The sequence below is a fragment of the Egretta garzetta genome, unplaced genomic scaffold (genome assembly GCF_000687185.1).
Source record: "Egretta garzetta isolate BGI_Z169 unplaced genomic scaffold, ASM68718v1 scaffold287, whole genome shotgun sequence".
Taxonomy (NCBI): Eukaryota; Metazoa; Chordata; class Aves; order Pelecaniformes; family Ardeidae; genus Egretta; species Egretta garzetta.
The window spans coordinates 445834-460130 of NW_009260435.1; the positions used below are offsets into that span (position 1 = coordinate 445834).

Sequence of the window (14297 nt, forward strand, 5' to 3'; positions counted from 1 at the left end):
CGGGGCGGGTGGCTGGGCGTGGCGGGGCTGGGTCCTGGGGGATGGGGACGCGAATTTGGGAGGGCGGCCCCCTCAGTAGCGAGTGTCTGAGCACCCCTTGCTAATAAGCCCTTAACGCCGAGGAGGCTTTGTGCCCTCCCTTCCTGCAGTCGCCGCGCATCCCCAGGAAAAGGTGATTTTTTTTTTTTTTTCCTTTTTTTTTTTTTTTTTTCTTCCTGGCAGGTTCCTTACCAGCAGGTATGAACTTAGCCCTCCTTTGCGGGTATTTTTCTCAGCTGACCACATTATCTTCTGTGTCTGTTCCTTGTTTAGAGTCCAAAAAGTGTCATTTCCTGAGCCTCTATGGCACGGCGCAGATAAGCATCCGGAGGATGTGTATAAACCTGCCTTGCTCCTTGGCAGCTGCGAGTAGGGTAGATGCTTGTGCTTTGCCGTGCTCGTCAGATGGTTATTTACCGGTTGCTCCTCAAATCAGGTTCCTTAATATATGATTTGCAGTGGCTGGCAGCATAATATCTTATTATTGCGGGCTAAGTGCAACCACATCTTCAGAGCCTGTTTTAAAAACGGGGGAGTAAAGAAAACAAACAAAAAAAACTTTGTTTCTAGAACGTTAAGGGAGCTGCCTGGATCCTTCTGTCAGGCCCAAGCATTGAGTGCAAATAAACCCCCTCCAAAACCACAAGAAAATGTGCAGCTTTCTAGACCCCGAGGCGCTGGTTGTTGCAGACTGAAAGCGGTGCTGGCCTGGGGCTTCTGGCTCGAGGGCTGTTGCATAATGGCTGTGGCGGGGTTCAAAAGTTGAGGAGTTGTCCTTTGCGCTTCCCAGGGACAGGGCATGGGGTTGACATCACTGGAAGCTTAGCGAGTTAAAATTACACCCGCTGGCTGAAGGCGTACGCTTGCTTCCAGCTCCCGTTTCAGGCAGGATTTGCTCGAGAAGCTTTTGCTTGAGAGTTTCTTCAGGGAAAGGCCCTCGGTGATCTAAATATATCTTAATCTAAACCAAGCTGCTGGGAAGCAGCTTCTCAGAAGAGAAGAGAGGCTAGAAGGGAGGGCAATCCTAATTTTTAAGCTATAAACAGGCCTTAGGGAGTGGAGTTGCATGTGGATGCGTTGAGGATTAAGACTTTGTCTGGTGCTTTACACGAACTTCTTCCTAAGGTGGTAACGCGCATATGGAGGAAGCAAAACCCCTTTTGATCTGTGCCTGCTTTCTTCCCGGCGCTGCCCTGCGTGTGCTGCTCTCCGGACCCTCGCTGGCTGCTGCTGCGAAGTTTTGGGGGGAGGATTGTGGTGGCCTGCAGGTCTGGGCTAGGCGAAGCCCCAGCGCTGCAGGCAGGGCTCAGCGGCTGAAGGGGTCTTGTGTCTTGACTTCTGCATGTGCCAGAGGAAGCAAAACTGGGAAGTGTCGTGAACTGTTTTGCATGAAAACTACTGCCTTGCTCTCTCTTCCCCCCGCCCCCCCCACCCCCCAACTACACTTCATTATCCAGCTTCTCCATGCCTTGGCCGCAAGTTGGAGCGAGCTATCAACAGTACATTGTTGGCTGGGGGTGAGGGAGGAGGGAAGGGAATAACAAAGGTGCCAACAGCTTTCTGGGGGTGGGGAATGGCACAGCAAAGTGCTTTGTCATGCCTCTCGACATCCACTACTACTGAATACACACTGGTCCATTGATAGCCCCACTCCTGCCGTGAGGAGGAACTGTATTAATGCAAAACTGAGCCTGTGTGCAAAATGGGTTTGCCCTGAGACATCTCCAGCACAACTGCTTAATATCTTTCCCCCGGTGCGTTTAAACAGCCTTTTCTCCAAGCAGGGTCTGCTGTAGGGCCGTGGCGCATGAGAACGCCGCTGGAGAGCCCACTCTTGCGAACCTGGAGGAGGAGAAAATACGTGGAGGAAGAATATTTGTGTTTCCTGTAGCAAGATTATTTTGGTATGAGATGGCAAGCCAAGATCTTGGCAAATTCTGCCTATGTTGTAATGGCGGTTGCGAGTTGGTTTTTGGCGTGCAGAAATGCCACATTTCAGTGGTTCAACTGCAGTCCGGTATACGCTCTAGCATGCTGTATAGGCAGTTCAGGTGATTCTGCTAGTGCAGCTCGGTACTTGGTCTTCAGATCCTTAAGCCTGTCTCCCTCCTGGAGAGGGATTAGAGTGGAAAACCACTGCCTTGGGACAAGCTCAGGTGAGAAGCTTTAGGACAGGAAGTAAGTTGTCGATACATCTACAGAGCCTGCCCCTTACAGCCCTGTTCCTCGCTCTGTGTGTTTAGTGAAAATCTTCATGCTCCCCTGTATTTTGGTGCTGTTTACATAGCTGGCATGTTTCATAATGGGAACTCTGGGGAGCGACTGGTTTCTCTGTGTTGCTTTCTTGCAGGCTTCGTGAGTGGAATACCGCTGCTGTGCCGTGCCTCAGCAAAGGGCTTTTGTGGTTCTGATAAAGGGAGCAATGCTCCAGAAATAAAACCGTTTGCTTTTGTGAAGTTCTCAAAAGCTGGGCAGATATCAAAGCCTGCGTTCAAAGTGATCCTGGAAGACCGCGTGTAGGACAGCCAAACAAACTTGGAAACTGCAGGGGAAACTTGTTTTCTTGCTTTTAAAAGTAGATCTGTGGGGTGAACTGGTAATTTTTAAGGCTGCTCTGAAGGATGCTTCTATGGTGTTCCATTTGCATGTGAAAACAACTCCGATGTTGCAGAGCATGTTGGAAGATATCTGAGGAACCAGCCCTTTCACTCCTCCTCATTTTGCAAACGTGAAACTTAAGCCTCTTCCTTCTGGGTCCTGTTGATCTATTTGTAGATATTTGTCTATAGAAAACATGTGCTCATCTGGTCATGTGTTTCCAGCCATCTGCTGCTGGTGCTCTGCCAGGTGTCCCTTATTAGCATGAGGTTGCTCAGCACTCTCTCCAGGCTCTGGGCTGCAGAGCCACTCCTCCATTTCTAACCGCTGGTTTCCGATACAACTTGGGCAGCGAGTGTTTGTAACGTGGATGTCCGGACCCTGTAAAGCCCTGATAGCTGCCTCTGATGTGCTGCGGAGAAGCGGGGATACGAGTGGTGTGGGGTCACGAGGAGCCACAGCAGCCGAAATGTGATCCCTGCTAATGTAACCTGGTGTTCTCTCTTTTTTTTTTTCTTGCAGTAGTATTTTACCTTTGAGTAACTGTCCCCAGCTGCAGTGCTGCAGGCACATTGTTCCAGGGCCTCTGTGGTGCTCCTGATGCCCCTCACCCACTGTCGAAGATCCCCGGTGGGCGAGGGGGTAGCAGGGATCCTTCTCTTTCAGCTCTGATATATAAGGTGAGAAAGATCTGACATCTAAATAATGACCTGTACCCATGTTGCAAATGTGTTCGGTTCCTTTTGCGGTCTGATGGGAATAAATGCAAACAACTCCAAGGCAATAACTGGGAGAACAGTTAATTTTTCAGCAGCCCTGTTGGCAGATCGGTTTGCTGCGTGTGGTGGCTCTCCCGCTTAAATATCCCTTGTTTATTAAGAAATGAGAGACCTTTTCTCAAAGTTGTGCAGCAAAAAACTCGCTAGCCTTGTTCCCAGAGGTCTGTCTCTGCTGTTGTATGCAGAGCCAGCGTTAATCAAAACATGAAACAGCTTCTCCAGTGTCTTGCACAAAGTGGAAGCGGGAAGCAGAAAGGTGAAGTGCAGAGAGAATGGTTGATAAGCTCCTTCCTGTGCCCTCGTCCGGAAGGTAAAGCTGTTGGGGCCTGAGAGCTGCCTGAACCAACCTATGGAGTGACTCCTGACTTTGCAAAAGGGCGAGGTGGCCGACCGCCTCACAGATGGGGAAGTTTCTAGAACACGTGCATGGGATGAGGGTGAGGTCAGGAAGGCTTTGTGTCTGCAGACGTGGATCCATGTAGTTCTCCTTTTTTTTGGTCCTCTGTTCTACGGGACGTCTCCTTTCGAATGAGGAGAGCTGGCTGTTCCTTGCCCAGTAATTGGCACTCATGCAACTTCATGCCATGGTGGCATGCATCTGCCTCCCTGCTGGGGCAGGGGCAGCTTTCCCACAAGGCAAGGAGTACAGTGCTACCAGATGAGGTAGCCCAGATTTGTGCTCAGCTTGCAAATTTGGCTGTTCAGACAGGAGTGTTGTCATAGGTGTTAGACTTGATTTTTAATTACCCCGTGGGAGGCACACAGGCTTAACAGGATGAAAAGATGCAGGCCCTTGTGGGTCACAGCTACCAAAGCCTCCTCTTGAAATTCCTGAGAGAATCGGAGACCTCACAGCTGCTTTCAGAGGAGTTTTCTTTTATGTGGCCTTGGTGAATTTTTAGCATGTGCCTTGCTCATTTACCTCATGAATAAATGTCAGCCTCTGCAGCCTCTTAATAATAACGTAATAATCAGTTTAATGCTGTGGAGTTGAATCATCACTGATGTTAGAGGGGTGTGAAATCCCAAGAAGCAGCAGAGCACAACAGGCTTCTTGGTGGGTAATGGAGATGCGTAAATAGCTTCAGGAGGGGTTCGGGACAAATAGTGAATTCTGTCTGGGTGGGAGAGGATGAGAAATAGGGGACCCTGCCACTTGAATTCTTGCAGGCTAGCTTTGCCAAGCCTTGGTACACACCAGGTGAGGCTTGGAGGCAGAAAATAGGCTCAATGTGGAGGAGATGCTGGTGGAAAGAACCATAGTTTGGAGGCTTTGAAGTGTTTGATTTCAATGTGGCCTTGAATTAGCATAGAAGCTTTTGGCAGCGGTGTGTAGGGCAGGGGTTGGTGCCCGTGGGGATGTTATCAGGATAGCAGCATCCCAGAAATACGGATACAATTCTTGCTGGGTTTACTGCTGACAAAACCTAGCAGAATTTGTCAGAAAATCAGCACCTTCATAGCTCATTCCAGAGCAGAGTGGGCTGCGTTGCCCGGTGGTTTAAAGTCTGGCCTTAGACAGAGGTTTGTGGGACCCTCCCTGCCCCTCTCTGTTGCCCGCTCAATCTAGCGGTGCTGTAGTTAACATCAGGCTGAGCTTTTCGGCCAGCAAGCTTCAGCGTGACCTGGAAAGCCATCTGGACCCAAAAATTAAGTACTTTCTCCAGCTGCATCAGCTGTTCTAGTTCAAGGCACGACCTTTCTGAACGAGCCTGCCTCCTTTGGAGTACGCAGCACAGGGCTTGTGTACAGACGCGCTGTAAATTAAGTATCTGGGGTTCCCTATAGTGGTTGGGATTTTTGTGTTGAGAGACTTTATACTTGTCCCTTCGTCAGGGGAGCTTTATTTGAGCTGGGAATGCAATAGCTGATCGGCTGTGTTGGCGCTGCACAGCCAGGACGGGCTTTGTGCGGACAGACGTGCTCTGGCTCGCAAACTTGGCAGGAGGCTGCAGGTGTAGCACGTGCCAACAGTAGGCTGCTTACACGGGTTTCTCAAGTCGCTTGGCCGTGGTGGAGCATAACATCCTTCTTTCTTACGCTGCCAGCATGTAGGGGCCTCCCTGTCCTTCTCAGGACATCTGACGAGGAGAGCTGGGCTGGAAAATCTCGTGCTCAATGAATTGTAACTGAGTGGAAGCTGGTCCTTATGGCTTTACTTTGGTGAAGTGGAGCCCAGGGCTGGAGAGCTGGTGGTTTAGGCAGCTGTGTATAAAAGATAGCCTGGTGGGTGTGGGGGTTTTGGTTTGGTTTTTTTTTTCTCCCTCCCACAATAGCGTGGGGGGGGATTTTTGCAGGGCTGAACTAAACCTGAACATTTGTTGCATAAACAGGATTTTGCTTTGAGCAGCTTCCAAAGAATTCTGGGCTGCTATGTCACAGGAACTGCTTTTCTCTCCCCAGCATCTTGCTGTCTCTATTTTGATGCCTAGAAGTAAAACATGGGCTGCCCAAGACAGGCTGTGTAAATGAAGTTCCCACTGAAGGGTGGGAAGTGGTTCTTTTAATCCCCGCGGTTATGCTGCCTCTGGGTCACGGGCTGTCACATTATGGAGCTTTTAAGTGGAAAAACCTCGAAACCTCACTCGGTTTGGAGTGCGGGGCAGAACTTCTGGTGACAGAAGGGCTAAGCCAGAAGGCTCGGAAAGCTTTTTCCCTCCTATTGCAGGCTCCTGCCAGTCTTCCTGCAGAAATGCATGCATGTGCCTCCCCCTCCAACGTGTCAGTCCCAGCCTGCTTTTCTCCACTTCCTCACTCTGCTTCACTTTTTGTGAAGCATAAGAAAAGAAGCATCTGTGAGCTTCTCTCCAGAGAAGGATCTTTTCTGAAACAGAGACAGTTTTTGCACAGTAACAATTGTAAAAGTCTCCTGTAAAGTCACTGGTGAAGGATGTGCGTATAACCCCTTGTGGTTTGGTTTTGTCTTTTTTTTTTTTTTTTTTTTAAAAGCCCCCTCTGTAGCATGGAGCTGTTGTTGGGCTCCAGCCTGACTCCTGCCGCTGGCTCTGTGGTGGCTTTATCGGCAGCGGTCTGATCTAACTTGAGCAGCTGTCAGGAGGTTTCTTAGCGTGCTTGGCTTAGAACTAGCAAAACCCGACAGCAGGCACAGCCACAAAAACTTCTTTCAAACTTGATGAATAAACTTATTTCCTACAGGATATTTGTTCTGATGAAGTGTAAACTTGTTTTTCAGCTAAGCTTTGTGGGCTTTAAACAAACGCAGCTTCCTCTGCTCCGGTTACCAACGCCAGGCAGTTCCTGATTTGCATGTGGTGTTACTTATTCACGCTCGATGGCTTCTTCCTTGTCACAACAGTCAAAGCAAGAGGGATCTATTTTAATACACATGGTAATAAGAATTAAGGCACCGGGGGACATGTTTGAGGAGCCTAGAAAAGGTCTCGGAGATGTTTTTGCTGAACCACTGGTCTTGCAGCAGTGCTTAAAAGACTACAAGAAAACACCTGCTTGAAAAGCAGTGCTACTGAGGAGTCTTCTGCCCTCTTGCTGGGCTGCCAATGTGTTTGTACTGCCCGTCTTGCAAACGTTGCTCCACTGCAGATCCAAACCGGACTCAGTTTTCTGTGCTGTACTGGCTGCCTGCGTGTGTCACGGTCAGAGATGAGCATGTGCCACCACAAACCTTGCCTGGTGAGGTGCTCTCTTCCTGCAGCCATGTCACTTGTCTTATTGTGGATCCAGCTGATTGTCAGCAGATCAGAGTTCAGTGTCAGCTGCTGAATTAATCACCCTGATAGAATAAAATGCCTGGAGGCTGGGTCACTCACCTAATGACCTGATGGAGTAAACCACCTCCCACCCTGCCTGTTGATGCCCTTGATGAGAGGGGGGCACATGGCTTTCCCAGGCATCCCCGTGACTCAGGAACGGAGCAAACATGATTTGTATTATCCAGTTTACTTCTGCTCTTCAGAGCTGCGCAGGTGACTTTGTAAACATGAGAGAATGGGGATGCGTGAGCCTGTAACCAAGCAGATAGGAACGGTTTCGCTTCCGCTGCACTTAACAACGTTAATGTGGGAACCTAATAGATTTCTTTGCCGTTTCATTGGGGCTCTTTGCAGCGAAACGTGGAAACCATTATTGGGCAAGCCAACTGTCAGGAGGAGGAATGGAGTTTTAGCCACGGAATTGTTTTCTCGGAACTGCTGAGCTGAATCTGAGGTGGTCTGCATGCTTGGCATTCTAGTTAGAGTAGTGCTGGAGAGGGACATGTATGTTTGCAGTCTCTGGGAAAAGACCTCATCACAATCTTCAAATCCATGCAGCTTCTGTCTGTTTGGGGATTCTCTCTGTGCTATCTGTTTTCCTCCCTTATCCCAGGAGGCAAACTGCTTGCCATACCAGTTGGTTGTAAAATCTGGGAGAGCACTTTGTGGTCATCCCTTAAATGAGACTACTGTGGTGGGGACTGGGGAGATGATGAAAACTGGTCAGGCTGGGGCAACAGAGGCTCTCCCAGCTCATCAGTTCAGGTTGCCTTCTTTTGAAGGGCAGTTTGTGAACCACCCTTCGAAGACGGGGCTGGGACCTGTGGTGAATGAAGGGACGCTGGCTACCCAGCAAATGAGTGTAATGTAAATCCTCAAAACTGTATTCCCTTAAATAGGAAAGTGTGACTAGAAAATCACTTGAGGTCTGAGTACACATTGCGGTGTGTCCCGAGCCCATGGAAAGGGAAAGGAAAAATAGAATGTTCCTCTTGGTACAACTGCAATACCATTTATTTTGCATTCTCATCTCTCTAGTTCTACTCCCCTGGCTGCTCAGCATGTAGGACTTTTTTTTTTTTTTTTTTTTTTTTTTTTTTCCCCCCCTCTTTATTTTTGTATTGGAATAGAATAAAAGCAAGGTATTCTGGAAAATACAGGTAGTTCAGAACAATAGCAGTTAACCGCTTACTTGTTTAGAGTGCTGAGGCTCAGGTGTAAGCTTGCAGCTGACCCTGCATACCTTCACAAGCTGTGGTGAGTCTCACGGTGGTGACTTTTAGTGCTAGGCTGAACCTCTGGACACGCTCCGGTCTGCAGGGGCCGCCCTTTTCCAGGAGGGTGCTCCCCCTGCATGCAGTCCCTTTGCATGCTCGCTTCAGTGCGGTCTCTTATTTTTTTTTTTTTTTGGTCTACAATCTTACAGATAGTTTTCTTTTAACCCTAACGCATATTTCATGAGCTCTCCTCCTTCCCCTGCGCAGGATGAGAAGATCACTGTTAACCAAGATGTCCCAGTGCACGAAGGGAAGCCTCATATTGTCCACTTCCAGTACAAGGTCACAGAGGTGAAGACCTCTTCCTGGGATGCAGTGCTCTCTAATCAGAGCCTCTTTGTGGAAATCCCTGATGGGTTATTAGCTGATGGAAGCAAAGAAGGGTAAGTTTGGGGATCCCAGAGCTGTGTCTGTGGCTCCGTGGGGAGCAGGGCTTGGCCTACAGGGGTGATGCTGCGCGTGCAAGGAAAATGGGCTGTATGTACGGCAGTGCTCTTCCTAGCTTGAGCATCTAAAATAATGCCCTCGCTCCCTTGTCTTCAGAGAAGCGTCCTCTTGTTAGTCCTCCTTTGTGATCGTTTCGGTTGGGTTATAAGCAATAAATGAGTGGGGTGATCCTTTGCATGCTTCTGTTTGGAAAATCTGCAAGCCTTTCTCTGATTTTTGTTCTGCTGGCCACTTGGCAAGCTTATTTTGGCAGGCATTTTCCTCTCTTCTTGGGGGGAAAAAAAACCCCTCCATTATACTGATGTGCTCCTTCTCATCAGCAGATGGATCTGCTCTTGGAGTGCTGCCATGCAGGCACTGGGCTCTGCCAGAGTCGCTGATTTTTCTCTGTTGGCAGAATACAGTAGTGTTTTGTCCAGACAGCTCTGCTCTGGGAAGTTTGTGTAAACGCAGCTTCCAGAGCAGCTACTTCCTGCCAAGTGCTTTGCCAGAGATCCCTGCCAGTGGGGAGCACCGCAGCCTAGATGTGGCTTCACTGGGTTGTTTTGCAAAGCTCTCTGAACTCCTCCTAAATCTCCAAGTAGGCTTCGTCCCTAAATGACGCAAGCTAATTAAGAGAAAAAAAAGAAAACAAACCCAACTCGTTGGGCTCTTTCAGTGAGTGCCGGTGTTCTTGCTGTCTCACACTTGTCTCATCTGACTCCGAGTCCAGATAAATGTTTGTGTAATTTCTTCGGTCGGCCTGTAAATCCTTGACCTGTCCAAGCACCTGCTCTCTTGGGAGCGCACGTTGGGAGGGAATTTACCTGCCCATGTCATCGTGACTTAAAGCGCAATTTTGCAAGGTTATTTTTAGCTAGGTAAAACAGCCTAGTAGAGGCTATAATTAAAATAGTTCATTACCATATTAACAAAACTCTTGCAAATTTAATCTCCCTTGCTGCACTCCAGTCCGCTGCTGTTTAATTAGATGTTGACTGAAGCCCTGTTTGTCACTGCTCTAGCAGCCTGCATCGTAAGTAGTTCTGAGGCCAGCAGTGACAGTGATGGCTCTGCTGCGCTGGTCCCCAGGGCTCCGAGAGGGGTTAATGCAGCGCTGCTTCCATCAAGAGGTGGCAGAAATAATTTAGCTGGAAAGGCAGGAAGCGTGAATTCCAGGTGCATCAGCTATGCTGTCCAGCTGATGTGTTCAGGGAACAGCTTTGCCTGTGTACACGCTCCTTCAGTGAGGTTTTTCTCCTCTCTGCCTGGCATGAGCTTTTTTGTTTGGTTCCCCCCCTCCCCCCATAAAGCACAAATCTTGCAGAGCCCCTCGTGCACGTTGCCAGCGGAGGGGATGTCGCCTGGCTGGGGATCGGCTGCAGTGCTCAGCTCCCGGTGTATGAAGGCTTCTGTACAAAATCACCACTGGTGGGGATGGGTGCTTGTGCGTGCTGGTGTGGGGATGCTGAGGACAGGGACAGTGATTCACCAGATGGCTGGGTGTGAGGATAGCTCTTAGTTCTGCAGGGCTGGATAGCAAAGCAGGAAACCCATTGTTTCAGCACCCATTGTTTGCTGGAAAGGGGCTGTGAACAAGTAATCTTTCTGCCTGAAAACATCCAAACAGTTGATCATGCCCAGAGGCTTCCTCAGGACAGGACTTCCTATAGCTGATGTTCCTTTGTCTTCCTCCTCCTTGGCAGGTTATCAGCACTGCTGGAGTTTGCTGAAGAAAAAATGAAAGTAAACTATGTCTTTATTTGCTTCAGAAAAAGCAGAGAAGACAGAGGTGAGAACTCGCCCCCGCTGTCAGGTTTGCTCCCCGGATCTGAAATGGTGCTGCTGAAGCTGCACAGAAATCCAGTAATCCCAAGGCAGGGCTCCATGGGACGCTCCCTATAGCAGTACCTGCTCTATGCCTAATTCTCATGGCGTTCTTACACCTGAGAAATAGTTTCTTGTGGAGGAAAGAAGCCCTTTCTTGAGATAAGGGAGAGGGGGGAGTATTTTGGGTTCTCCAGCAGACACGCTTGGCTATCCCGTTAAATTATTACTGGCGCTCTAGGGCAGAAAGCTGCTGCTGATTGATTTGGGAGTGTTTTCTTGCAGTTAATTTTTCTCCTTCGGTAAGGAGCGAAGGTCTGCATTTGGCACCAGGCTTCTGTCCTTTGGAAGGAGAGACCAGGGAGGGTTATTACATGGGAAATGAATGCTCATGGCTTCTTGCCCTGGTGCTCATCTGCTTTTTAAAGATCTCCCGGCAGTTTTGCCCTTCCTAGACCTACACATAATCCTGACCCTGGCTGTGGATGCTTATGGCTTAAGGGGGCTGCGTTAGGATCTAAAGATAGATGTGTCAAGACAAGCGGTTACAGCGCGGAATTTTGAGGGGATTTGCGGTGAGGTACCAGGCTATGGATGTGTCACTTGAAATCTTGGGAGGCGCAGACTGGTAACCAAGCAAATTGCCATGGCAGGAGTAATTCAAACCTTAATTCTCATTTTATGCTGCTGCTGCACTGTCCATTCTGAAATGAAGTGCGTTATTGGTGCTAAGCTGCGGGAAGATGTCATTCCGTGTTATGACGCCAAGAATAATTCCCAGATTAAGTTCTTGCTATAATGTCACCACCATCACAGGTTGCATAGGTGACCTCCATGGTGGCTGGGTACAGGAGACATCGGATGCTGGGGTTTGTTTTTAAAAACGGGCCAGGTGTTGCTCTTGGACCTGGCTTATTTGTATGAGTTCTGGAAGCACTTCGGGTCCTAGACCCTTGCCTACACAGTTGAAATTCAGCGCTGTCTTGAAAATACACAGGAGCTCCTCCGCACGGCCATTCAGCGGCTGGAAGCCGATCACCAGAGGGTGCCATGGAGATGAGATGCTGTGCTGGGGTAACTTCCACGGATCACAGGGGGACGATAGCTTCCGTGCATCCAGTCCCTGTGTAACACAATCCGGCCTGACCGAGGCGAGGTGCCTGCAGGGACTGAGCCTGCTCTGAATTTGTTCTGTGCCCAACCTGTGGCCTGCGGGTGGCTTTCCTGGGGGACTGCGCCGAGCTGTGCTGAGCTCTCTTTGAGCTTCCACTGAGCTCTGGGTCCTCCTCCCAGCGATGGCAAGTTTCTGCCTAGGCCCCAAGTAAGCAGCTTCCTGTTTGCTGCTGTCTGACCCGCATCCAGGGCTCGGAGGGTGCTGGGGCCTTCGTAAGCCCAGGATAAGATCTTGGATGTGCTGCAGGATGGCCACGTGCATCCTGGGAAAGCGGCTCTGTGAGGCTGGGGCAGGTAGATAACCAACCATTGGTGTTCTTGGGGTGTGGGGGGGATAGGACAGAACACCCACCAGAGGGTAAACATGGATGAACCTGCTGGGCTGCAACACTAAAATCCCCTTCACGCTTAGGAGGAGCTGTGGTGAATACAGGAACAGACAAAACATCCTATTCAAGAGGTTCAAATGGTTTATTTCTGCACAGGAGGGTGTTCAGTGTGCTGTGGTGTTCATGGCTTCTAGAGTGGTGCAGGTAAAGAATATTTTTCCTGGTGGTAACAGTTTCCTTCTCTTCGGTAGCTCCACTCCTGAAGACATTCAGCTTCTTGGGCTTTGAGATCGTGAGGCCTGGCCACCCCTCTGTCCCGTTGCAGCCAGATGTGATGTTCATGGTGTACCCCCTGGATCAGAACTCTTCCTCTGATGAAGAATAGCTGCAGCAGGGGACTCCACTGTGACCTGAAATGCTGTTGAGGGGAGAGAGGGTTACATCTCCTTTCTTGAGGAAAGGGAAAACAAGCTTCTGTTGGACTGAAACTGCATTGCTCATTGTTAGATTGGCCCGTGTATCTTCAGAGTTGACTATCTCATTGAAATGTGTTGCCTAGAGAACTATATATCCACACATGTAATCACCAAATAGTAAAGGAAAGATGTTTATGAACTGGCATAGGAGCTCTTTACATGCAGCTGTGTGGTGCGTTAGCCTAAGGGTGCCCCCTGCCCAGGCCCTGCAGTGGGGAGCACAGCTGTAGATGCAGCATCAACTCCTTGAGTTCCCTTCCCCATCGCCCCGTGTGCACTCGTCTGACCGACTGCCTGTTTATTTTTCACTCAGACTCTTAAGTAGGAGGCGTGTTTGGGGCATGAGGAGATGTGCTTGAGTTTAACACTACATTAAAACCCCCCTACATCTCCCCTTTGGGGCAACTGATGCTGGTTTAACTGGTCTAACTTTTTTTTTTTTTTTAAACTACTTGCTCTTCTGGCTTTTGTTTTAAGCAGTCTTAACTCTGTTCAATGTTACTACTGCACTATTTCGGCGTTCAATAAAAGGGGCATTCAGATGAACTTCGCACAGCTGGGGCTGCTTATTTGCAAGGCAGAGAGCCTCCTGTGGGCCTCCCCTAGGGCTGCCCTGGTTTCGGAGGGTCAAGTGAGCGTTGAGAGTGATGCCTCTGCCCCAGGGAATGCTTCCCTGCCTGCCTCCAGTCCAAGGAGAACCTACAGCCTGTGCCTTGATCCACGGATGGGTAGGGAGCAGGCCCGTGGCTGTCACCTCGGTTCTTCTTCCTGTCACCTTTCCAAAGAGATGATCTTCAGACTTGAGATGCCCCAGCTCACGGCTGTGTCCAAACCAAAGGGGTTTGCCTGGAGGAGCAGGCATGGCTGGTGGCTCTGCTGGGTGCTGTGGAGTGCTCTCCCCATCTAGGGGCTTTCCTGGGATGGAGGGATGGGGCTGTGGTGCTGGCGGTAGCTTCTGTCTCATCCCTACCCCTTCTAATGCTGGAGAATGAGGTTGCGCTCCTATCTTCGTGCTGTTTGGATGTAAGCTGGTGGCTTTGTGAAGGCTGCACGAGAAGGGGGTATTCATAACCCGTGCCCCGAGCCGTGCCCTCAGCTCTCCTCTAGGCCTGGCTGCTTGCCTGTGGAATTGTCCTTGTGTGCTTTGTTGTGCTCTCGCCCTTCTGTGGAGGATTTTGTTAAAAGCTGAAGCCGAGCCATTCCATAAACATCATGGTCAGTGTTTTTCTGTTTGGGGGAGAGAGGTGGGGCTGGGATACAAGTTTGTGTGAATAAATCATCTTAAAGTTTGTGTCTCTCTTCCTTCCTTCCCCTCCAAGGGCATCAAAGGGCTGGTGGCTCTGCTCCCTCTTCTGTGGCGCATTAAAGCCTAAGTCTGGTTTAAAATTAGAGGCTGGGCTCTGCTGCTGGGCCTGTCTCTGCCCTAGCTTTTATGGTGGGGCCATCTTGTGCTGCTTGCGGCCCCTCCTGGCCTTGCTCTGAGTGCCATGCAGGGACAGAGGAGACCCTGCACCTATTCCTAGCTGAAACAAGGCTGAGTTCTAGTTCTGGCTTTTGCAGGGCCAAGTTTTATCCCTTGTTGTAGCTGGAGCTGCCCCTGACTCCTTCTCTGGGCTAGCGGGTGCCTCCTGGGGTGTTTCTG

The 14297-nt window shown here is 49.8% G+C and overlaps 1 protein-coding gene across 1 annotated transcript in view; it reads left to right on the forward strand.

Annotated features, from left to right (window-relative positions):
- OAZ2 (ornithine decarboxylase antizyme 2) overlaps nucleotides 1–13951 on the forward strand; it is a 44474-nt gene extending 30523 nt beyond the window's left edge. Inside the window, 6 exon segments of the mRNA XM_035899486.1 lie at nucleotides 107–172; nucleotides 3160–3235; nucleotides 3237–3317; nucleotides 8632–8807; nucleotides 10557–10642; nucleotides 12431–13951. Of these exon segments, the coding sequence (XP_035755379.1) occupies nucleotides 107–172; nucleotides 3160–3235; nucleotides 3237–3317; nucleotides 8632–8807; nucleotides 10557–10642; nucleotides 12431–12564 (619 nt within the window). The 3' untranslated portion in view covers nucleotides 12565–13951.
- Nucleotides 13952–14297: the final 346 nt, after the last annotated feature.